The sequence below is a fragment of the Oenanthe melanoleuca genome, chromosome 21, assembly GCF_029582105.1.
Source record: "Oenanthe melanoleuca isolate GR-GAL-2019-014 chromosome 21, OMel1.0, whole genome shotgun sequence".
Lineage (NCBI taxonomy): Eukaryota > Metazoa > Chordata > Aves > Passeriformes > Muscicapidae > Oenanthe > Oenanthe melanoleuca.
This window is the reverse complement of record NC_079354.1, coordinates 3332932-3357148: the sequence shown is the minus strand read 5'-3', so window position 1 is coordinate 3357148 and position 24217 is coordinate 3332932. Positions and strand designations below refer to the sequence as shown.

General features: G+C 42.8%; 1 protein-coding gene across 2 annotated transcripts; it reads right to left on the bottom strand.

The window, feature by feature from the left end:
• Positions 1-10496: 10496 nt before the first annotated feature.
• ERRFI1 (ERBB receptor feedback inhibitor 1) lies at positions 10497-20544 on the bottom strand. 2 transcript variants are annotated; one of them, XM_056508362.1, is made up of 4 exons: positions 20410-20544; positions 13815-14011; positions 13612-13688; positions 10497-13039 (listed from the first exon to the last, which is right to left on the bottom strand). In XM_056508362.1, the coding sequence occupies exons 2-4, from the start codon at positions 13934-13936 to the stop codon at positions 11844-11846; spliced, it is 1395 nt and encodes a 464-aa protein (XP_056364337.1). In that variant the 5' UTR covers positions 13937-14011; positions 20410-20544; the 3' UTR covers positions 10497-11843. The 2 variants fall into 2 exon arrangements, with proteins under 2 accessions (XP_056364337.1, XP_056364338.1); XM_056508363.1 differs by lacking the exon at positions 20410-20544 and adding an exon at positions 19857-20102.
• Positions 20545-24217: the final 3673 nt, after the last annotated feature.

The window sequence follows — 24217 nt, the reverse complement described above, 5'->3', positions numbered from 1 at the left end:
TGCATTCCTGGGTGGCAGCACTGCTTTGTAACATTAGAAGGAAAATATTTCCATGCTTGCATTGTTTTTAGTCTTACAGGAATATTTTAATACAAAGCATTAGCAAAGTGGCCATAAATTCGAGTGTAATTTTTTTTTTCTCCAAGGGAGAGGGAGGGAGTTCAGTTTACAGAAATGAGGTTTTCAGTGTGTATATTTGGGCTTTCCCACTCCCATTAAAATGGTAATAGGAAAAACACTCAGAAAAATGAGCTTAGAGCCCATGGATGTATCTGCTTAACTTGCAGATTCTTCCACTGTGTTCAGCAAAAGACTTGGTAAATAAAATATGGTAGTGCTTCTTGCATCACAGTTGCCTTCATACAGCTGACCTTGTTCTTAACCTTTTACATTGCAGATGTCCAGCAAGCATGAATTTACTTGGGTTCTCTTTCTCTGTCATTAACTTGGTCTTTCAGTTAGGGTAAGTAAGTGTATGAACTAAGATTAGGCTAATTATCCTCCTAGGGTACGTGTTATTTAGGAATTTGCTGATTTGAGGGAAAAAAAGTTGCCTTCCAGTTAGCAAAATGCTTTCTTCCTCACATTTCAGTATCTCTTCATAAAATCCTCTTTTACCTGCTGATGAAAGATGAGCTGAGGTACTTTTCTGCTCTTCGTTTCATGTACACTAGAAACATTGTGCCTTTTTATTATTCACACTTTAGTTTTAGAACCTGTGGTAATTGAGTATCTGCTGCCACTGAGCTCAGCTTAAGCTGAAGGGAATGCATTCACTCTTCTCTGACTAACATTTAGTGTTTTGTTCTCTGGCAGCTGGAGGGTTTGGGGTTGGTTTTCCTGGTGAGAAGGCAGCCAGTTGGCATCTGCTGTATGCCTCAGATCATCTCTCAAGAATAATGTGGGGATTTTTTTCTCCTGATTCTGTTCTGTGGGCTTGAATGCATCACTGAGAATGAGTTCTCTTAGGGAATTCAGAAGTGTTATATGGCTTAGGAGCAGGAATGTACACAAGAGGGCACAGATGCTTGAGCCATCAGTGACTGCTTGCTGTGATGAGAAATATTTTCATTCAGACTGACAAGCTTCTAACTGAAGAAGAGGCAGAAGAAACGTGGAGAGTGAACAGTCTGGTTTTATTGCAGTTCTTTGCAAGTTTCTTTTCAAAAGGGGAAAGTGAAGTCCACAGCACTGTGGAACAAATCCTGTCTCAGGACTATGTCCCTCTCAGCAATAGAGAAAGGATGCTTTCCTAGAGAGACATAGGTTTTACTTTTAAAATGGGTGGGGACAAACACAACCATAATGGATACAAACCAGCCTGCACACTAGTACTTAAAGCTGTAAAAGCACACAAGGGAATATACTTCATCCAGTAATTACAATCCTTGGACAGTTTGCTACTCATTTATGTATATGCTTACCATTTGGTATGAAACTCACAGTGACTGTCAGAGCAAAGAATGGTTACTTAATCTGATCATTTTGTTTGCTCTTTCAACAAAAAGATGCATCATGATGCAAACATAAGCAGTGATCCTAAAATGATAAAAAATGCCTGTCTTCCAGCAGCCTGGATGACCATGACTTGGTTGGAAAGATAAGTGTGTGACAGAGAAGTAGGAAGGTGTCAGCTGCAGGAGTAATCCCTAGCACTGCATCCATCCTGTCATTCATGTTCTCATACTCTACCTCCAGAAGGAAGGATGTGTTGCTGTTATGTGGAGACTACATTTTAGTAGGACACGGGATGCAACATTTGAAGTTTGAAAAGTAAGCAACAAAACACTGAGTGATTAAATAAATTGTTGCCCAGAATTGCAGACTGTCTTTTAGCATGTTTAGAATTTGGTATGGAAAGAAAGGAAAATATGTAAAATGAGAGCAGATGTGCCTCCCTGCTGCCCTGATTTGTTAGCTGACAGCCTGGCTCTGACAATGCTCCCTAGCTCTGAGCTTTAGTGGATATTGTACAGTTCTTGCAGCAGCATCACTTGGCAGGAAATCAAAAGCTTTCTGGGAAGATCAGCAAAAAGGGACAGACTGTCCTTGCTGACACAATTTATCTGGCCTTCAGCCTCTTCCTGCCACCTCTAGAGAAGCATCCAGGGAAGGGCAGGGGCAAGGAGCAGGTTGTGGGAATCCCTGCAGTGGTGCTGCCTCAGGCTCTGGCCCAGCTGCTTCACTCAGCATGTGTCCTGTGTGAAAAATACCACAGGGCAGACCTCACTCTTGCCTTCCAGGAGCATCTGTGGACAGTTGGCAAGCTCTGTGTGCAGAGCAGCCCAGCCACACAGCCCAGGTAGGAGAGAATTAAGCCCAGGTCATTGTATCCTGACTACACCCACAGTACATCATTATTTAAGGGACTAAGCAGCATTTCTGGCTTGTATTTTGCTTTGGGAAGCTGTGCTGACACACATTAGGCTCCAGAACAGAGTCCAGACTTGAGAAAACCAGCATCCTGTATTTTAGGTAACACAATTCTTCCATGTTGCCTGGGTGCTCTGAGGGCTGCTCTGGGTGCTGCAGCAGTTAGGGGTTGCAGTGCTCTGTGTCACTCTCTGTTGCAGCTCTAGAAGCCTTTCTGCTCCCTGTGTGCTAGAAGGCATCATGCTTTGAGAGGAAGCTTTCATACTTGGCCTTGTTCATTTGCTTTACTTCATTCAACAGCTTCTAATTATACCCTTTGTACAACCTTAAATAATTCCTCCCTACACAGGGTTTGTGGCCCTCCAAGTCATGTAGATACTTCTGTACTTTTACAGTTTAATTCAAGGCCATTCCACTAACGGTAGAGGAGGAAGAAGAAAAGTTGTCTGAGGATCTCATGCAAGCACTCATATTATGAAGAGCAGAGTTGGGTCTAGTGAGACTTGTGTAACATTGGTAGCACTAAAGTCTTCTACAGCTGATGGAAGTTTCCCAGCAGGACATTTCTGTGCAAATCCTTCTGATTTCTAAATATTGAAGGTGGAATTATTTTTACAGCTTACAGTGGCAACACCTCTGAGCCACAGACAGAACTTGCCTGCAGTTCAAGCATGGTTCAGAAATAGCTTTAAAGTACTGCAGCCATCCTCTCATGGAATTGATTATAGTGAAATTTCCTTTGGGATTCTCAGTTTTCATCACAATCTTGTAGAGCTGCTGTTCTGAATCAGACTCCTCTGAATTCAAATGGCAGTTTCTGCAATTCTTTGTCCAGTTAAAATTTTCTCTGCTTTGTGTTGAACAGAGGATTTCTTCCACTGTTAACTGTGTAGTTTGACTATGACCCCAGATACTTAAAGATCTTTGTTTTTCAGCAGAGTATAAATTGAAGGTGTAATTTTGTGTATGTCCCATCTTTGGAAATAGGAGGAATGGACTGGAAATGGCCTCAAGTGGACCAGGGAAGGTCTAGATGAGATATTAGGAATTTCTTTTTCACAGAAAGGGTTGTAAAGCATTTAATCAGACTTCACAGGGACTGTGGTGGAGTCATCCCTGGAAGAGTTCAAAAAATGTGTGGATATGGCACTTGAGGACATGGTTAAATGGTGAAGGAATGTTGTGGGTTAACAGTTGGACTTGATGATCTTAAAGGTCTTTTCCAGCTTTAATGATTCCATGATTCTGTGAATCCACAAGAGCTGCTCAGCTCTCCTTGTTCAGGTCCTACAGGACTGTGCCTCTCACTGGTGCAGGGTTGTGCTCTGCTGACCATCACCAGTGCTTTTGATTTCTGTCTGCCACTGGGGAGAAGCTGCTGCTGTTGCTCTCTGACAGCCAGTCCCACTGTGCTTACACCTGGAGAATATGGGATTTGGTGCTGGACAGTACAGCATCATCTGCTGGCTCTAAACCTGGCAGCAAGGATAATTCCTGAACTGTAGTTTAGTTGGAATCACTTTGGTTCTCAAAGTCTCTGTTCAGGGCATTTGCTGCTAGAATTCAGGATTTTCAGAATTTCTGTACTATGGAGAGGCATCTTTCGTTGAGGTTTTTTTTATTGAGGTTCTTTTCTATTGAGTTACAGCTCTTCTCTAAACCAGGTGTTTGGTTTCTCTGTGCTGTTAATTTCCAATGAATTATGCTGTCATAATGTCATTTCAGAACCACTTTTTAAAGTCGTGTCCACTCTGGGAGCTGTCTACTTTTGTACATTGAAATATTTTCAAGTTTTAATGAGTTCTAAGAAACACACTGCTACTTCCACCTACATGCAGCTCTAATTTCAGAGTCATACTTTCTCCCATATTATTTGCTATATGATGTGGAAGAAGCACTCTCACACTGAAGTCACCAGCTAGGCAAGATAGAGCAGGAAGATGGGCAGGAAGTAAGCTGCTACCTTTTGTGGTGATGAGTCTGATCACTGATGGGCACAGCACTATCATTTGCATTTTTCACAGGAAATCTGCTCTTGGTGGGGAATTGCAGTCTCTGAGAGAACTGGCAATAGGTGATGCATTTATCTATGCTTTCTCATAACCACATCTGATACACTACTGAGTTGTTCTTCTGTGGTGTTTTGCAAAGGGTACTTTACCTTCCTTTCAGTCATGTAGAAGGTAGAATGCTTGTACTAGGAAATAAGTAATAATGAAGTTCTGAGCTCCTGGATGGGCTCACAGAGACACAGGCTTTGCTGGCAACTTTCAAATAAATCCCCTGCATCATTATTTTTTCCTCCCTCCTATTTGGAAAACTACAGAGCAACAACTTTAATAACAATTAACAACTTTAATAACAATTTCAAAAAGAAAGAAAGGACACTTAAGGTGATATTCCCTGTGTGGTGTCCAGTGATGGTTCTGTCCCAATCACCCATAATGAGGAGAAGAGATGAAGCCTTTCCTCCCCTCCTCTTGCTCTCCACAGGCATTTCCATGGGTCATGAAGAGGAGTTGGAGGCTTTGGCCTCTCTAGCTTTGGTTCTTGGCCACTTGTGTGTGACTTTGCACAGAGCCTCTCAGGGGAATATTCAGTCTCATGGAATCCTCCAGGGCTGCAGCCAGTGAGCCTGCCTGCCTCCTGCAGTGCTGCTGGAGATAGCCAGGGTTCTGCAGCTGTGTTGCATTGGTTGTTCCCTTGCACGTGACTGACTGGCCCAACATAAAGCTCAGGTGTTAAATTGTGAACTGAAGTGCTTGTAAAACTGCTGCCTTACTCATCGTGCTGCTCCAGGGCATGCAATAGCATCCTGTCTTATCGTGGAGACTGCTTTTGATCAGGTTGGTCCAATTAAGCTCAGATGACAGGAGAAGTGTGGCCTGCGAGAGGCAGCATGTCCAGAGCACCCTGCAAAGGCCTGTGAGGTGTCAGCAGCCCGAGAGGCTGAGCAATCCCCAGCTCTCCTGTGCTGTGTTGTGTCACCTCCAGCTCAGCTGGACTGCTGGCTGTGCCTGCTGCCTCTGTCTTAGTGGAGAGGTCTGCTCCTCCAGTGGAAATATTCCCTGTGGAGTGATGGGGTCCTTGGCTATTCCCATGGAACAATTACTGCATCCAGCCCTGGCCATGATGACTAACTATGGAAAAAAATGTCCTCACATGGCTCCTCACCCTTAACAATATGTATGTTTAGACTGTCAGCCTTTAACAAAACATTAGCACTAAACCATTTAACTTGAATTCAGGAACTAACCAGTTCATCCTTCCTTCAGGCTAGCCCTTCTTCGTGAGCCCCATGAGAGTTCTCCCTCAGCCTCTGTGTGAGGCAGGAGCTCACTGACACTCACCTTGCTGGCATCCATTTTTAGAAGTGTCTCAGGTGGGGCTGTCTGTCCCTTTGGCTTTTAATGAAGCAATTACTTTCATTCATTGGGTTTTTTCACCGTGATGAGAAGTTACTCTGAAAAGACAACCCTCCCTTCTACTAGCAATTGAATCCCATGAGCAACAGAATGTGTCAGGTGTGTAATTTCACCTCTGTCCTGTGTCGTTGGAGACCTCTGTCCTGCCACGTGCCTGTTGCTGTGCTGGTGCTGTGTGGATTCTGCATCACAGCAGCCCAGTCCCAATTCCAATTGCTTAAGCTCTAAGTGCTGGGGTGTGCAACTGGGATGCAGGAAAACTTTTCTTGAATAACTTATCAGCATGACGTGGGACCAGTGAAGTCACCAAGTGCAGCCTAATATGGTTCTTTCCTCTGACCTTGCTTAACAGCCAGTAGTGACAATACAGGGATTGCAAGGCAGTGAGTAACCTGGCAGAGGCCCACGTGCTGTTCACTGCTGTCTCCCTTGCACCTTGCCATGGGGCAGCTGGACTCAACATGGCACGAGCTGGTGTGGTCCTTTGCCTGAACTTCCTTGAAGCTGGTAAGTTCCTGGAGAGCCTCACACTTCAGCACAGCAAAGTTTATAGAGTTGGTTGTGTGTTCCAGTTGCCTTCCATAGAGGACTCAATTGTGCTGATCCTGTTCTTGAAGTGGTTGTGAAAATAATAAACACATTAACAAAGGTAAAATAAATATTATAGGTAACAGGAGCATGTCTCCTGGTCACCTGCTGGCAGGGGAAGCTATTCTGTGTCGGGCCTGATGATCCCATGCTTGATCCAGAGACTCTGTGCATGGAGGGCCTCTTAATATGTAATCATGATACTCAATATGATTAGTAATTAGCATCCTTAAGCAGATTCAGAGTGGGTATGGTGGGATAATCTGATTTTCCTTCTGGTGTTTCATGGCAGCGTATTTGCACTTTTCTTCCTTTGTGACTTTCATATGTTAATCATTTGTGGACGACAGTTTTAATCTTCAGAAAGAAGCATCTCTTCCTCTGAATCACTTTGTAAGGAAATGAATAGCAGTCATGGTTCCCATGTTTCAGTGGCATGCCACTTAAAATTTGGAATACTTAACACCTTTTCCAAAATTAACCACAACTGGGATCAAGGTGCACACCAATATATAAATAATATAGCAACAGTCTATGAGCAATCACAGGTGTGGCTTCCATTTATGATTCAGAAAAAATAATGAGCTCTGTGGATGAAAATAGGCATTTGGGTGGGGATTATGCAATGCCTGAATTACGATGCAGGATGGGTGGGGGTAACACCTCTTTCAGTTTACAAATGCTAATCACAAGCTCAGCAGCCAGAAATTTCTGCAGTGCTATTTAACGAATATTAGTAAGTATAATTAAATGTTGTGTGCTAGATTTTCAGTGCCAGGAAGCTGTGTGGAACAGAACACTTGCTGTATGTTTTCAGTTTTAAATTAATACAAACTGTTCTGAAAAGCAAGCTGACAGGAAATGGAAAGATTAGCCTACCAGTTTACCCAGGAACACTGAGTACACCCAAAGAAAATCAATAGGTTACCTAACTGCAGAGTGCCTACAAGCAGATAAAATGAGGGTTTACCTTCATCTCCAATTTCCTTCTTGACATAATCCAGAGAGTATGTATTTAACATACAGCTTGTAATATTAAAAGTGTTTATAAGGGCCACAGTCTGTAATCATGAGTTTGAAGGCTGGGAATTCCACCATGACTGATCTGGCCATCATCTTAACCCTGAATTCTTTACAAGACTTGGTTTGAACACCATCAGCAACCATACTGTAGTAACTGCCCTTGCAAAATTTGTGTCTTTGTCCTGGAGTAGAAAGATGCTTTCCTTTATCATGTCAAACTTAACACTTCACTCAGACTTTAAAAACGAAACCAAGGCTGCAGCAGGAGCAAATGTGATGTTGTTGAGTGCTCTTCTACAGTTTCAGGATGGTAGTAATTGTGCCTGCTGCAGTCTGGGAGTGAATGGAAAACTCTTAATGACAGCAACAACAATCAGTACAATCAGTACATTTAAATGACTGCAGATTTAATTATGTTGTCAATCAGCATACTTCCGAATCAGGTTTACTTTCTGGTTTATCTCTTGTGATGCAAAAGAAGCTCATGATCAGCTACAGCTCTGTGTTATTCACTGACTTTATCTGTTTAACAGCAAGTTAATATGGTGAAGTTAAGCTAATGGGTTTTTCAACTCATCTAGTACTAACACACTTCTTTTCAGGAAAAGATCTACTGAGACAAACACCCTTTCCTTTAGTTACCAGCCAGACTCAGCTTCTTTGGGTTGATTTGCCAGTCAAACTCACCAAGTAAAGGGTGTTCTGCAAACAGCAGAGCAGCCAAGCAGCACCAGGCAACACCAACCTTTGCCCAGGTGAATATGACAGATGCTTTTTGCTGTCAGTCATTACTCATTGTGCTCTTGCTTGTGCTATCAATGGTTTTGAGCCTAGGGGAGAGGTCACCCACCCCCTCCTCCCATTCTCACAGCTTTGCTGCCAGACACATCTCAATGTTCTTGGGCTCACTAGGGCTGTGCTGGAGTTTGTTGTGGTACAACCCCTTTGTCCCAGCACAGCTGCTGCCTCCTGACACCAAGGAGTCCTCACTGAGGTGCCTGGGTGGTCACAGCAGGGCTCCTGAGGCAAAGGGGAGAGAGCTGAGGGCAGGGGAGCAGTGTGGGCATCCTGCTCCTTGAATCAGGAGGCTGAGAGCAGCATTGCCTTTCCACACACACACACCTTTCTTCCCTGCTTTAACACAAATTCCTGGACTCTCCAAACTTCAGTTTATCAAGCTGTAGCTGCTTTGAAGTGTGATTATTCCAGTCAAATCTAGCTCTCAGAGGCAAGCTGTCAGGCCTTGCCCAAGTGAGTCCAAACTCTAAATATTCAAACATGTGATCAGGCTGTTGCAAAAGCATGTTGTGTCCTGACAAGCCTTATCATGTGCCAGGGGATGAGCAGAGAAATGTCTTCTGGCCAGGACTTGCAAAGCTTCCCCCACAGCACTACAGTCTTAATTACTCACTTGGAAAATGAAATACAGTTTTTGGATCCTGCAGACTGTTTCCCAAAGCACAGGAATCTGGTGTCTAAGAATATATGCAAGGCTTCCACCTGCTTTTGTCAGGTGAAACTTCTGAAATGTTAACTTCTTAACACTGTGCTGTGATTCAGTTGACACACAGCTCATAATAGGAAAGCTAACATCACTACAGTGACTTTTTTTTAATACTTTTAATACTTAGCCAATACCAATACCCTCAGCAAAGGAGTATGCTTTTTTTTTTTTCCCTAGGAAAAAAACACATGGAGGTTAGGTTAGGTCTTAAATGTTTAGAATTTCAGAAAAGTTTATGTAAGACCATTTAAAAGCATAAGTTTTATAATTGTTTTAAGTTTTTCAGCTCTATAAATATGATAATAGCTTGTATGCAGAAGCAGCTCAGGTAAAAAACCTGCTGCTGCTACATTAGTTGTTTTTTAGGGCACCTCTACTGCTAACAGAAGTGAAAATATGTGCTGGAATGCAAGGCTGGAGGTAGTGTAACAAATACCCTATTAATACCAGATATATTTAAGCTAAAAATGTGGAATATCAGGAATGGAGTGGGACCTGAGGCAAAAGCTGGGAGAAATCTGTAGGCACTTCCTTGGGTTTAGATGGAGTTCTACTGAAATGACAACTGCTGAGTCTGTGCCAGCTCTAACAGTCCAGGAGGGAAGAGCTGCAGCTTGCCAGTGTCAATCTGTTACTGAAACAGTGATGGTGTAACAGAGTTTACACTATTTTGGGGTCCTAGAGTTGCAGTCTTCCCCTTATATGCAAGCACTTTTAAGTATAGATTTTACCTTTTCATCTTAGAAAAATCCAGGGGGTGGAGGGAAAGCAGAGCTTTCAGTAGGCTGAATATGAGGTGACAGCCTTGCACAGGATTAGGTAACTTGTTTATGTTTTGAAGCTGATCTGCATGGGCTCTTAGTGCTATGGCACAGCAGTAGGTGTTTAAGCACCTTCCTAAATGAATCTTAGCAATCTTCCAGGGTGTAAGAGCCAAGGGATTGGGCATTACTGAAAAACAGTGTCTGACATTTTTCACATCCAGTGCAATTCCAAGGATGGTACCCTGTTTTATTCTGAAATAAGCCCACTGACACATCCACACTGCCAGATCAAGGCAGGTATTTGCCTGCATACACAGCCAGAGGACCAAAGTTGTGTGATGCTTTTTATCTTCAGTAACCTCATCTATGGCTTGCAAACTGTGGTGAAATACACTTCTTTGTGGTAAGTATTCACAATTTCTTTGCCCTCTTAACCATGCCTTATTTTACCAGGTGAGAAATTGAAGACAGGAACACTACTGCCCTCTCCTTTCTGTACAATGGTGGCTAACATGCTATAGGTGACTCTAGAAAAAAACAAAATCATTAATAATGTTAGGCCAGATAACTTAATCTTACAGGATGTTTATTGTCAGCACAAAACAATAGATACCATGCTATGAGGTAGTAGGGTGGAATTAAAATTAATGGTGTGTAATGTGAGTTACTGAACTCTTCTGCAGAAATCTTAAATTGAATTAAATGCAATCTGAATTCAACATCTGTTGCACATTTAACATTACTAACTTTGAACTTTGCAGTAAATACGGAACTAAAATGCAATTGCATGCACTATTCAATAAAGCAAAAACCAAAATGTATCATAAATAAGTATTTTATAACTTTATTAAATTCAAGACATGACAATATTCAAAATACAAAGTGAATTATTTTTATTCAATACTGTACACAATGCAGAAATATCAGTGCATTTCTATAGCATGTATTTCACCTTCATTTAGTTTGTACTAAAACAAATAAAAAGTAAGCTTTAAAATAGCTCAAACATCTCATTCAGCAGTTTAAACTGTAAACACCTTGTTTACTTCTGTTAGGAGGAACACATTCATCTTCTGTACCCCTGTTAATGAGCACCCTTTCTCTTGTGCTTATCTGTAAGAGGATAAATGTAACCAAACTGAGCACAAGAAACTGCTAAGGTGGCACCTCAGTGAACTTCAGTGAATGGCTGAGGCAGTGAGGAAAAATTAAACAGCAAAAAGCAGCATCTGAAGCAGCAAGAGATGGGACTGCCACTGTTCATAAATGGAATCATGTCTTTTTCCTCATACCCTCCTCCTCCTCCTCCTCCCCTAAAATACTGAACAGAAACCAGAACACAAGACCAGCTTGTGCTGTGTTTCTGTATTTAATACAGTCATAATTTCAGACTCTAGGTGAGCACATAGTTGTTACTGCCTACCTAATAGCAACCCTGTGGCTGCTAGGACACATTCACACATTTCTAGGATCCAGCAGGAAAAGAGCAGCAGCAGAGGCTTAGCAATAGCTGGTCCAAGTCTCTTCTAGGAAAAACTGCAAAATTGAGCCAAGTGTGTCTAGCAACTGAATTCACAAAACCTAACTCACTTTAAAAGTCTATTAGCATCAAATTAATTTGTAAGACAGATTAATCTTTCAAAATGCACTTCCAATATGCCTGCCAAGTCTTGAAGTGGGTATCAGATCTCACATTTACCTTCTTATCAGACATATCCTAGTAAAACAGGACAGTCTGTTCTCAGTAGAATTACCATGTAAAAGAAATTCTGGAAAACAGCTGATACAAAAACTGTACTGCATTACTTGGTCTGTTGTCTGCTTTATAAGTGACTCTTAAGCAAAGATCGATATTAAAAGAAAAATTTTTAAAAAATGTTGCCTACCAAACATGTTCATCTAGGTAGCATACAACTGGCCAACTGTGACTACTATCCCTTTGTGTTTCTGTGGAATCTTTGTAGATTTTCAGCTTACATACCAAGACAAAAAAAGTCTTAAGAAACATATCGAATACATGCAGCATAAGAGGACTTTACCATCCACTTTTCAGTTCTCAGAGGACAAACTGCTCCTACTTCATTATCTGTGAACCATAAGAACTTTGTAACATGATAAAGTTCAGCTCCATCCCAACCAAGTGAGCTGAGACTGTGCTCCCAGACACTAAGGGGAAACCACGTAGGACAGATGCTTTCGTTTCAGGGGACCACCTATGTCCATTCTGGGTTTTGAGTCCAGTTTTATTGGGGCTGAGGTGGCTGTGCAGTCACCAGACCAGGACTGAACCTCAGTGTTTGAACTCCTCTCCTCTGCTTCTCTGAAGAATTTCTCATACTTGTCCAAATACGGAGGTCTCTCGGGTAGCAGATAGTAGTGCGTTGAACTGGCCTTCTTACCATTTTCAATAATTGGAAGAATGCAGGGGACCCTGTTGGAAGATCCTTCACTATTTTGTCTTTGTAGAGCTTTGCTGCTGACATACTTAGGATCAGGTGCAAAGCTCTGGGTGGGGGGCATAACCCCATTGAGGTATGATGGAAGGCTTTTGGGACTGGGGGTGCGGGAATTGCTCCGTGACAGAGGTTCTCGGGGGGGCACTTTGGGAGGCCGGTCTTCATCACTGTAAGCACTGGAAGCCACTTCTGCTGACCACCTTCTGTAGTCTGGTTTGAGAGCCCTTGGGGGTATGGGCACCCTTGGGGGAATCTCTGGTTTATCTTCATCAGAAGTTGGAGACGACCTGTTTAAATGTCCAGTTAGTCTTACTATGGGTTTATTGAGAGATCCAGCTGGCCCAGAGTGGGACCTCCGCAGGCGGCGGTGCAGCTGCTGTGGGGGAGGATAAATACTGGATATGTACACATTCAGGCTTGGTGTGGGGTTGGCATCTTCTGCTTTTGGTCCTGCTGGAGTATCGAAATACGCATAGTTGATTTGTCCACAGCCCCTAAAGCTCCGACGGCTTGGAGCACTGGATTTAAAAGAAGGAAGTTCATAATCCTCTAACAAAAAGTCAGTATCTGAGCTAGTCAGGAATTCTACCTCTCTGTCAACCTCATCTGGAGTAAAGTCTTCAGATATAGGCAGAGGGGGTAGTGGCCTGCAGCTGCGATCATTAGAAGATGCAGACAGAAGTTGAATTGGTCCATTTTTAATTGGCATGTGGGGAGGTGTTTCCTCAGAAACACAGCCCATGGTTAATGACAGTTTACTAAAGCCAGGAACGAGGTGGTCGTCGTACCTTGAAATTGGCTGTTCATTTTTGGGACTTACAGGAGGTGGACTGGATTTCTGAGAAGGGACCTGGATGCAACTTCCAGCAATGTGGTCATTCATGGAAGCCTGGTTGGAAGAGTGCCCTAAAAAGGTGAGAAATTCTTAGAGACACTTTTCTAAGTAACAGTCCAGAACATGACTCTGCCACTGCATATTTAATTCCTTCTAATGCAACAGTAAGTAATGTCTGTTTTGTGTCTGCAGGTAGTGAAATGCAGGTATTACAGACCTCATCTGGCCATGGATTTAGGCATTTAGTTAAGATAGCAGTAGATTATCTTACTGTTTTAGACCAGTGCTCCAGTTAAGTGAGAGATCCTAAGCATAAGCAAGAGAGCTACAAAGATCCCAGCATAAGACTACAACAGAAAATTTGCTTTTTTTACCAAAATTTTTTCCTTCAAAACTGTAATGGCAACTTAGAGGCCTCCTATGTACAAGGGGAATGGGAGGGGTGTGTGTGTGTGTTTTTGTTTAACTCGAGCACGTTATTTTAAAATGGTTTTGTCGCTGCCCAGGAGCACTTTGCTGGGCTGCCAGCAGGGGGCAGCGCGGCCCAGCCGGGAGGGCGTTGGTGTCAGCGAGGCCCGCAGGGTTTTTCCCGAGACAAATCCCTGACACTTCCTAACACGTCTGTGTCAGACTTTGTACTTACCAATGGATGGCAAATGCTGCTCGCTTGATGGATTTAAATTATATGTCACTGCTATAGGGTCCACATTAAAGAAAGTACTGGGAAAAAAGGGAAAAAAAAAAAAAAAAAGCGTTCATTGTAAATTGGGCTGTACTGGCACAAGTATTCATAACACTTATTTAATAGATTTGAAGATGTAATAGACAAATTGTAGCCTCACTCACTTTTCAAATCCACTGTGAGTACCCCAGCAGGTTTTCAGACTGCCCATGCCTTGACTGGTGTGAAGAAATCCGGTTTTTAAGGGGACTCTCATCTCCTGAGCAGCAACTCCTGCAGTTGACATCGTGCAGTGTTCTCTGAGGATGTCTCACAACCCTTGATATTCAGGACTTGGCAGGCTTCCTGCAGCTTTCATTCCCTTCAAGAGAGAGGACATAAATATCAGAAATGCAAACCTGATGTTCCACATCTCAACTGAAATTCCAGTATTCAAGAAATTAAATAGCTCTGTAGAGAGCTATTTAATAGAAAGGGCTCCTGTCCTAATACTTGCCAACTGGAAAACTTGACCAATCTTCTTGTTTTGAATCTGATTGCAAAATTAAATTAAAAATTAAAACAAAACAGGTAAGTTCTCTTAGAGAACTAAACTGCATAGAAAAAAAAGGAAAAATATGTGGAGGTATTGATATATGGCAGTTGTGTATCCCACAACTTCAGTTACTGAACATAAACTACTAGTTATTAATGCAAAAAAGTTTTTTAAAAAGTTTTCTAGAACAATCTAACCTTCCAGTAGCTGTTTTCAGTTGTATCTTTCTGCTAAAGATTTTAATTTGCAGCACAGCCAACATGTAACAGCCTGGTCTGCTGTTAAGTATTATCTTCCACAGCCTTTGCTCCAATAAACAGAATTACTGAATATTTGAATCAGAATTCTAAAACTTATTTTACATAAAACAGCAACTATTTTAAACTAACTTAAATATTAAGATACTTTAAAGCAATGTCAAGTCTTCTAGCTATTTCAAACAAATTGGAAATCTAGTGATTTGAAATAATCTCAGCTGAAACTGCCCTGCTGCATTCAAAGCTATTCTGAATGTGTGAAGAATGCTTTATCCAGCCCATTTATGGCAGAAAAAATACGCTGGCAATTGCTTTATATTGAGTAAGTAATCACAGTCTACGGAAGAAATTGACTCACAGGACTTTCTTTAGGAAATTCATCAGGGAGGGGAAGGGGCAATGTAAAATTAGTCAGCATTGTGAAAGCAGGAGAAATTAAGTCCAAGACTATAAAAAAGATGTTCTCTGGATCTCTGCTTCATCTACACAAATATCCTACATTCAGCAAGTGCAATATGGTCTGTTTAAAAATCATATAAAAAACCTTACCAAACCCTATCCAAACAGTTTAATTTGTATCTCTCTTGAGAATCAATACTATGAGCATATAATATTAATGTGAATTTGTCCATATCCCTCCACCAAAAGAATTCCATGCAAAGAAGATTCAACCAACAACTGAGGGCCAGCTATGTGAGGGCTCAGCAAACATGGCAAGAAAACCCCTTCACAGTAGCCCTGGTACTGCAAGAAACTGCAGTACAGGCACATTATGGTAAATCTGCCCAAAGACAGGCATTCTCTGCAGATGTGTAATCTTCCTTTTCCTTTAGGAGGAAAGATCCACCTGTCTGCAGTGTGAGGGATGGGCAGACTCCTAAGCAGGACTGTAAACCAGGTGCCTGAGGATTAGTCTGCAATCCAGCATCACTAGTTGCAATTTATAAACAATTGAGAAACAACAACTCTGCTATGCTCTTTCCATTTTGAATTGCGTCCACTATTGATGATCTTAAGAAAACAGTAGCTTCTGACTATATGGACATTTATGATGTGGGACCTAATCCCATTCTCTTTAGGAGTGTGATGGTTTTCTCAATCATGACTGTCTGTGTCAACAGAAGTGGGATTATTTTACTCACTTTTAGATACCAAATATATTTTAGGCAGGCATTTCAGAATAACTCTAGGCAGGAGACTTCAATAGAAGTGAATGAGGGCCAAACCAGTGTTCTGTGTACTGCAGCACAGTCCTACTTCATTCAGCCCTCCTGATTTTAGTGAAGACCATTTCTTCCTTTTCAGACAACCTCCTTAAAAAGCTAGCTTAACCCTGGAAATTTTTGCATAAGACAGTTCAGTTAGACCCTTCCCAATAACAGGAGCTGCAGATATTTCATAGCAAAATTAAATAAAAACACAGACCCCCCCAGGAAGCAACTCCTGTAAGTGCAAGCAGAACTACTGTATTCAGGGGAGCAGAACACTAGAGATACCCATTTGTCAAAATTACTTAAGCAACACAATACACATATAGCACCAATTCTAAAATTACTTTATATCAACATAATTTCCAAATAAAACATCCATCTTATCTAAGCTCACACTGTATCAAAGAGGGATTTTTTTGTGCCTCACGGATCCTATCCTATAGCAACAAATCTACAAAAGAAAAATTAATTAAGAGAGCTTAAGGCTAATGCCTGCTATCCATTTCAATATTTCTGAAGTCAAATGCAAGTCACAAGTTAAAAAAGTGCTGGTACAGAACCCTGATTAGTCAGCAAATGATTGTACTCCACCTCGGTGCGTGTACAAGATCTGACAGGACCATGAGACATTGATTATGATAGAAAAAATGAGAGGAGGGGGAACAACTGCTGCAGTTTGAGAGCACATGTAACATGCTAGCTGTGATAACATACAACCCTTGCAGGGCTTGTTAAGAAGCCCAACCTCCACCAAATCCCACGCCTAAACCACTACTAGTAATTACTGTGTCAGCTTTCTGAATGCTGTCTAAATCTCAGCTCTCAAGACTGATTGTTGCACAATCACCTTTCTGAAATCTCTCTGGAATGCTAAGCTCAACATCTGAAACAGACTTAAATATTTACATATCCTAGGAAAAGGTAATTTTTATTTGTTTCAATCAGCCATTATTTTTTAAAAATAAGGCATAATTTATATAGCCATAAAACTTTCTTCATTCATCAATGACCTCTTTGCAAATTCACAGGTGATCTGCCTTGACATTTCAGGGAGTTATGAAACTGTCCTCTGTGCCTTAAGCTAGGATATGAAGATAGGTAGTGCTTTCACTAAACCACCTAGTTACTTTTTCAGTGGAGTCTAGAGAAATGGTGCTTGTATTTTAAAACATGCATAAGCTTGTTTGCAGACAGTATCTTAAGAGGAAGACTTAAGAACAGTAATTTAATACAAAGTTCGTATTTCAGACAGCATGCTCTTACTGAAGCTGAGTAGTATAGATTGTATTCTAGTAATTGGTTTAAAAAAATTTACAAAAGTCAGCCATGAAGATATAAACATCAACAGTTTTCACGGTTAACTGCTGTCCAAATTCTGCCTCCTTAAAAGTTTAAGGATCTAAACTTGGCCATAAATAACATCAAGCTATATTTGCTGAAGAAAATGGACACTCTGCAGTAATGAAGCATTCTTGATCTCACATTTGTGTGCTGCTCATTTGCACAGAATGGACATTCAGTTACTCTGCTTCTCTGACCTACTTATGCACAGTTTATGGCATTTAGGAGGATCGAAGCACTTTTGAAGATGTCACAGTTTGAGTTATTCAAAAGAAATGGAGTACAATCTAAAAGCATGGCTGGTAACTTCCAAGGCAATTAGAAGATCTGCTGGTGCACTAGGAAGCTACTGACACCCTTCCCTGTGAGGCAAGGCAAGTGCAAAGGAGGCACTTGTAATCATCCAGCTCTGCTTGTATTAACAAATATCAATAAGAGCAAGTATTGGAGAGGAAATTGATTTTTAATTTTTTTTTTTTTTAACAAAGCCAAATATACCTTCAGACTTCAACAGGATGGCTATGTGTGAGCTGAAAATAGTCAAATGTACCCATAAATAGCAGTGCATCTACACAGTGAGAACTGGGGAAAGATTTTTGTGCTAAGTTTTATTACAGCAAATATCCCCAAGTACAGTTTTTACACAGATACATATTAATAAATACTTGTGTTATAACAACACTAATCCTTTGTTTAGAAACTAAGAAACATTTGCATATATTTTAGCTCAACCTATTACCTATCACTAATCACACAGAGAATCTTATTACTCTGTCCTCTGTTCTCCCAGCCCCAATGCAACCAAGTATTTGAGGCAAGTTAAGTTCATAACAAAGAAAACCTTTCTGGTATGCACAGTAGACCGAAGCATGCTCCAGAATGTTTCACTTAATGGGTATGGAATACAGCAACTTGCTGTACAGATTTCTGAATGCCTGTACAGGTTTTATAAAGGCAGCACTCTTGACAAGGAGCTTACATACTTCTTGTAAGAAATGGGAAAGAGGGGAAGGAAAAAAATAAGACCTGCTTACCCCTTTTGGGAGGGGAAGAAATGTGTCTACCTTAAATCCACAAGCTATTTTTGCTCACCTTGCCACCACATTATCTTTAACAAATCTCAGAAGCAATTCACAGGAGGAGGGGCACATTTTTGCACTACAAGTCATCTACTCCAGCTAGCTGTTCCTTATTTGACAATGTGATGTAATTTCCTTTTTCTCCCCTGACTTTCTATTTAACATAAGTACCTGAGATAGAGGCACCCCTTTTCATATTTAAGTATTTCAGACTTCCAAGTACTGGACTTTAAAAACCTAAGTGGTGTTAATATACTTTCTGGAACTTCAAGTACTTTTAAAAAATGTTAGAAATTCTGTTTCTGTAGTTCTTATCCCTCAAGTACTTATGTCTCTGCAGCTAGATGAATGCTGACTAACCAACATTTAGAAGAAACAGCCTCATGACAAGGTTAGTTTAAATCTGTTCACTTAATAAATAATTAGATCTTTACTATGCACCATACCTCCACACTGCAGTTCAGTATTCCTGAGTCACAGGCTAAAGCATGCTCAGATACAGGCCTCAGAAGGTATCTCCATTTAGAGGAATTATATTCTTTACAGTTATTGTATAATGAATCACATTCTTCAATTTGAGATATTTTTCTACACATTCTGCCAACCAGAAATGGACCATTCTGTGGTGAAGAATTTAAGACTGTGATCACTAAACAGTCAAATCTTGGGTGCTTGCAAATAAAACTAACCCTTATAGGTATACAACAGACAAATCAACTGAACAGCAGACAAACTCTGTATTTAGATTGTAACAGTCAGCTATTTGGAATATATTCAAAGAACCACAGTTCACCAAGGAGTTTAAGTTCAGTTAAAATTCAGGCTGCCATTTCACAGTCCTACACAGCAAATGGGAGTAACCTGTAAATTGCCAGTAGAAAACTAATAATTAAATAGCAAGACAATTGCCTTGCCTCTGCTTGTCAGATTTCGGATGCATGCTTAAGGTATGGTACTTCACCCTCCTGAAAATTTTAATGTGAATATAGACAGCTTACATTCAGGAAATAAAAATTCCTTTCTAGCTGACTCAGACTCATAACCATAGTGTTAGACACACTGTGATAAGTTTTAATTCTCTTTTCTACTACAGAGAACTGGAACTATTTTTCTCTGAAATAAGTCCTGTACTAGCAGAGCATGGCAGACATAGGGCTTCACCAAGAACATATGACCCCCAAGTCAGCAGGTAGGTTTCTATTTAAAAAACAAAAAAATCAGATAGGTAAATTGCTAAGGAAAGAAAGCTAAGTTTGCCCATAAAGTGAATTGAGTGAATTACAGGCGAATTGAGCAGTTTAACTGGATTGTAAGTGCAATTCACAAACACATTTGTAATGCAGAAGCATCATTCACCTGCCATTCCAGTACAACAGATTCAGGTATTCCCAAAATGACCAGAGACCTTGCCTCCAGAGCCTTTCCCATCCAGTTGATATGTAATGAGGTACTGTTATCTTTGGATCAAGCACAATAATTTTTTTTCTTATTACTTCAGAATACTGCACATGGCCCTTGGTCAGTGCTCCAGTGACAGGAGACCACTGCAGTCTGCGAGTCCCCGGCCTGCTCGCTCTGCTGTCACAGGCTCCGCTGTCAACACTGACGGATACAGCGATGTCTCCAGATTTAACCACCACAGACTGGCTATTTTAGAAAATCGAGGATAAGTGCGTAATGAGGTATTAAGTCACAAAGAAACGTTTATTCTAAATTAAGCCAGCCTAAATTAGAGTGCGAAGCGCAGAGCCTGAGCCCACAGTGCGGTCTCTTGTTTACTCACAGCAGCGAGAGGAGCAGCTCGGAAGCGAGTGAGAGAACACTGATACTGTTTCGGGTCAGGAAGAAAACGCGTGGTACGCCACGCTGATTTCCAAGAATGCGGCCACGGGCTCCGCTGACCCCGGGCGGGTCCCGTCGCACTCAGAGGGATTCCCGCCGCGGCGAGCGGTGCCGCACCGAGATCCCCGCCAGCCCCGGGGCGAGCGGAGCCGCGGCGGCTCCGGCCCCGCCGCCCCCCGCCCCCCTCAGCACAACGGCACAAAACGCGCTCCCGGCTCCTCCCGGCGCTCGCCGCCACCCCCTGCGCCCGCCGGCGTGGGCCGCGCTACGGCTCCGAGCCCCGGGCTCGGCCAACCCCGGCACCGCGGCCCGACCGACTCGCGTGTGCCGCCCGATCCGCCGGCCCCCGTTTTTCTCCCCAGCGGCAGGCCCAGCACGGCAGGGACGCACGGCACGGCCCGGCGCCGCAGTCGGGCATCCCCGGTGCGCCGGGCGGGCCCGGGGGCCGCCATGCCGTGAGGGGAGCGGGAGGCGCCGCCGGGGCCGTCACTCACCCCGACAGTGTCGCGCAGCTCCGCGCGGCCGCCGGCGCCACACGCATGCGCCGCCCCAGCGCCGCTCACTGCCGCGCCGCGCGCCGGCCGCCGCTCTTATCCAGGGGGGCGGGGCCGCGGGTGGCCCCGCCCCGCCCCGCACGGCGCGCTCGTCACGGGAGGCCTTCAACGGGCGGGGGCGCGCGCCCGTGAGGGCGTTGTGGCGACTTCCGGTTCCGCCGGGCGCGGGGGCCGCAGTTTCCCGGCGGGTGCCCCGGCGCGGGCGGTGCTGCCGCTGCTCCGCGCCCGCCGGCGGGAGCGGCCCCCGGGGCGCCCTCGGGGCGGCACCGCCTCCGCCCCGGCAGTGCCTCCGCCCGGCCTGCGGGGCTGGCCGCCTCCGGGCTCAGCGCGGGCGGTGTTCGCCGGGCGGGAGTGAAGCACTGAGGAGCTTGAGGAGCTCGCGCTCGGCCGCTCACAGCGGCGGGGAGGCAGCGCCCGCCGCGGGGATGCTGAGGCGGTGCTGCTCGGCTCTCCGGCGCTCGGCGGGCGTACCTGGCCGGTGCGCTAATCCCTCAGCGCAACCGCCTGCTGCCCCCGGCTTCTGTCCCCGCGTTCCCCTTTCCTGGGGCGGCAGTCACTGTCCATCCCGGCCTCTCTCTGCGAGGATTCTCCCTCCTTGTTCCCCGCGCTCCCCGCCGGCTGCTCAGCAGGGAGCGCTCGCTCTCCCGGCCCGGCCCCGAGCCCTGGCTTCCCGTGTTTCTCCCCCTTGGTGCCTCACGGTTTTCTTTTCTTCCGGGCGGTGAGGTGGGGCCAGGCTTTGCCCACGCGTGTGATGACCGAGTATTTTGCAGTCACGGGGAATCCCTGTCTTCCAGTATTACCAGGAGGAGAGAAAACACCAAACCTTTCACTGTTGTAGGAGTTGGTGGTGTGAATGTCAGTTTTCTTGAAATAGGCATATTTGTGTTGAAATAAATGCATCTTCTCGTGTAATGATTTATTTGACATCTTGAGAAAATATGAGTGGGCTGCCACAGATTTGGCAGTATTTTGTATCTATACATAGATTTGTGGTGGTAAATAAATCACACTGGTCAGAAAAGGAGGATTTGTGGCAAAAACTGCTGTTTAAATCTTTGAGAACATTGACAAGTGATGCTATTCATTACAGCATAAACAATAAGAATCAGGCTTTTGATCAGTTTTGCTGTACACTGCAGTAATGTCTTGGAGAAAGAAATACCAAAGTGGGACTCCTGAAACTCCCAACATTGCGAGGTGCTAACAGAATGTGTCCTCTGTCTATACTCTTTGAACTGGAATAGTCACTGATATTTTAAGAAAGAAAATATCTTTATTTCAGTGCATGATGTGATGCATGTCTGCAGTTGACTTCTCCTTTTGCTTCGAGATTTCTTTTGACCTCTGGTGAAAGCCCCCCCCTCCCATACACCCTTGTTCTTAGGGATCTCCTACTGTGTATTTTTATCATAAAAAGTGTTGTACTGCTGTAAAAATACAGGTGATGTGAGAAAAAAAGGGCAGGGCTATAACCTAGGAGATATTTCCAGTTTGAAAAATGCTGAAGAGGTCCTCTAAAGTTGACTGGACATGTGATGCAGGCCAGAGAAAGTGAAAAGGATATAAGGGAAAGTAGAAACCATCAAAAGGAAGGAGGGCAGCAGAGCGTGGGTTTGTGATTTTGATGAACTGGTGTAAGAGGCTGCAGGATGTTTGTGTTCTGGTGGCAGTGGCTTGTGCTGAACTGTACGTGCTCAAAGACTGCTTCCAAGTATTTGCTGTACTTCTATTGTTCTGGACTTGAAGACCGTGACTAATTATTTCTGTGGATAAGCTGGCCCTGCAACACGAGTTATCTCAAGTTTAAATTTTCCTGGTTGCATGAGGAGAAAGTAATCTTTTTTTTTTTTTTTTTTCCCTCCTTTTTATTTTTTAAATTCTGGTGTGTTGGTGTACATACTGACTGATATGCAAACAGCCCTAAATGTTGTAATGAATGGATACAAAGGACAAACTTGTGTTTAAAATGTTTTTCACAGATTTTCATGGAGTGTTGACATGACTTCAGTAGGACAAGCTCCTATAATGCCTCTGTAGTGGAACATGAAGAATAATTTACTTCTTTACTTGTTTATACCAGAGAGTCCTTGATCCAGGAAAAGGTTTTTCTGGTTTTCCTTACAGGTGTTACCCTATGGCCTCTGTACTTCTATCAACAGGCCTTGTTTCATTTTGTTAGATAATTTTGGAGTTAGTTCATGTGCATGTAATTGTATGGAATTTTTTGTTTCTTACTGTTAAATAAGTTTACCTATGGCCTTTATTCACTAAAACTCCATGCTTTACATTTCTGATTGTTCTACTGAATAAAAGCATTTAGTACTGGTGTCACTTGCAATAGTTTCTGTGCTGGCTTGAAGACAGAGGAAATTGAATTCTCTACCAACAGTTATATTCCCATTTCTCTCCCTTCTTTGCAACCACCTCATAGTTCTGTAGGCATGTGTAAACCATGTTTTTTAATTTGCTAAGTGCCCTGAAGACTAACTCCTAAGTAGTCTTCAACACCATGGGTCATCAATACTAATAACAAGTCTGCTAAAAACAACAGTTCAGGTAGTATTATGAGAGTCCTTAAACCTCTCCTGTAGCAGGTTTGGAGATGGATAGCAGATTTTTCTATATAATAAATGAAATATCTGAATTCTATGAAAAAAAGAATAGCATGAACTTTCATTCATTATGCTATCTTTCATTTGAGGATTCTCTTAGCAGAGGGAATCACAGAGATACTCAATGCCCTTTGATCAGTTGTCCTGTTTCTAGCTTGTTTTGCAGCCTATACCTTTCCAATCATCCCAGTCCCCTTCATATTTTGTGTTTTCAACACTTAAAATTTTCAGTTGCTCCTTCTGTTTGTTTTGAGAGGAGAAAGGCATACACGTAAAGCAGCAGCTGGAGAAGCAAAAGGCAAAATCTTTTTAGGAAGCTAGAAAATTATAAAAAACACTGAAAGACTTAGTGGAAAATAATTTATGTCTATTTTAATATAGAATGTTAGATAAAGCTCCTGTACAGTCATTCTTTAGATTGTTGTGATTTTTTTTTTTTTTAAGCCACCTTCTATAAACAACAGCTTTGTTTTACAGTAGCTGCTGCTGTAGTATTGCTTAATCGTACTTATTTGTGGTAGATGCTCTTCAGCAGGAAGCTTGGGGGTTTTTTTCCATGCTCTTTGGTAAGCATGCCTCCTGTCTGGTTGCCTGAAAGGGAATGAGTAGCTTAGACACTTTTCTCTTTGGCCTTGTTAATGACTAGAAAAGGTAATTGTGGTCAGTCATCAGAGAGGAAAAGCTTTCCTGAAGAGAGGTAAACAAAGTGAAGTTGGATGCTGTGGTGTTAGTTTTTTGCATGACTAGTTAAGTCAGTGAGGGTGGTATGGATATATTACTGTTGTACCTCCAGAGGTCCTTCTGCAGAGCCAGGATCATGTGTCACAAGGTATTTCAAACGTTGCCTTTATGAACCCTTTAAGACACTGCCTGGGACAAGCAAAGCTAGCAAAATGCAGTGCAGAAGGTGGTTTATGAATCAGTCTTTCTGTCATGAGAAGTCCTGAATTCTGTCATTATTCAACAGATTAAAATCCAAGACATTGGCCTTGGATGCTGACTTCCAAAATAAATGAATTATCATGTGGTTCTTTCCTCTTTCTTAAAAATCACAGCCTTTGCCTGGAGCAGAATCAGGATGTGTGCTGTAGGAGTTAACCTATGCAGTCCTTATGTAGTTGCATTTTATCTTATTC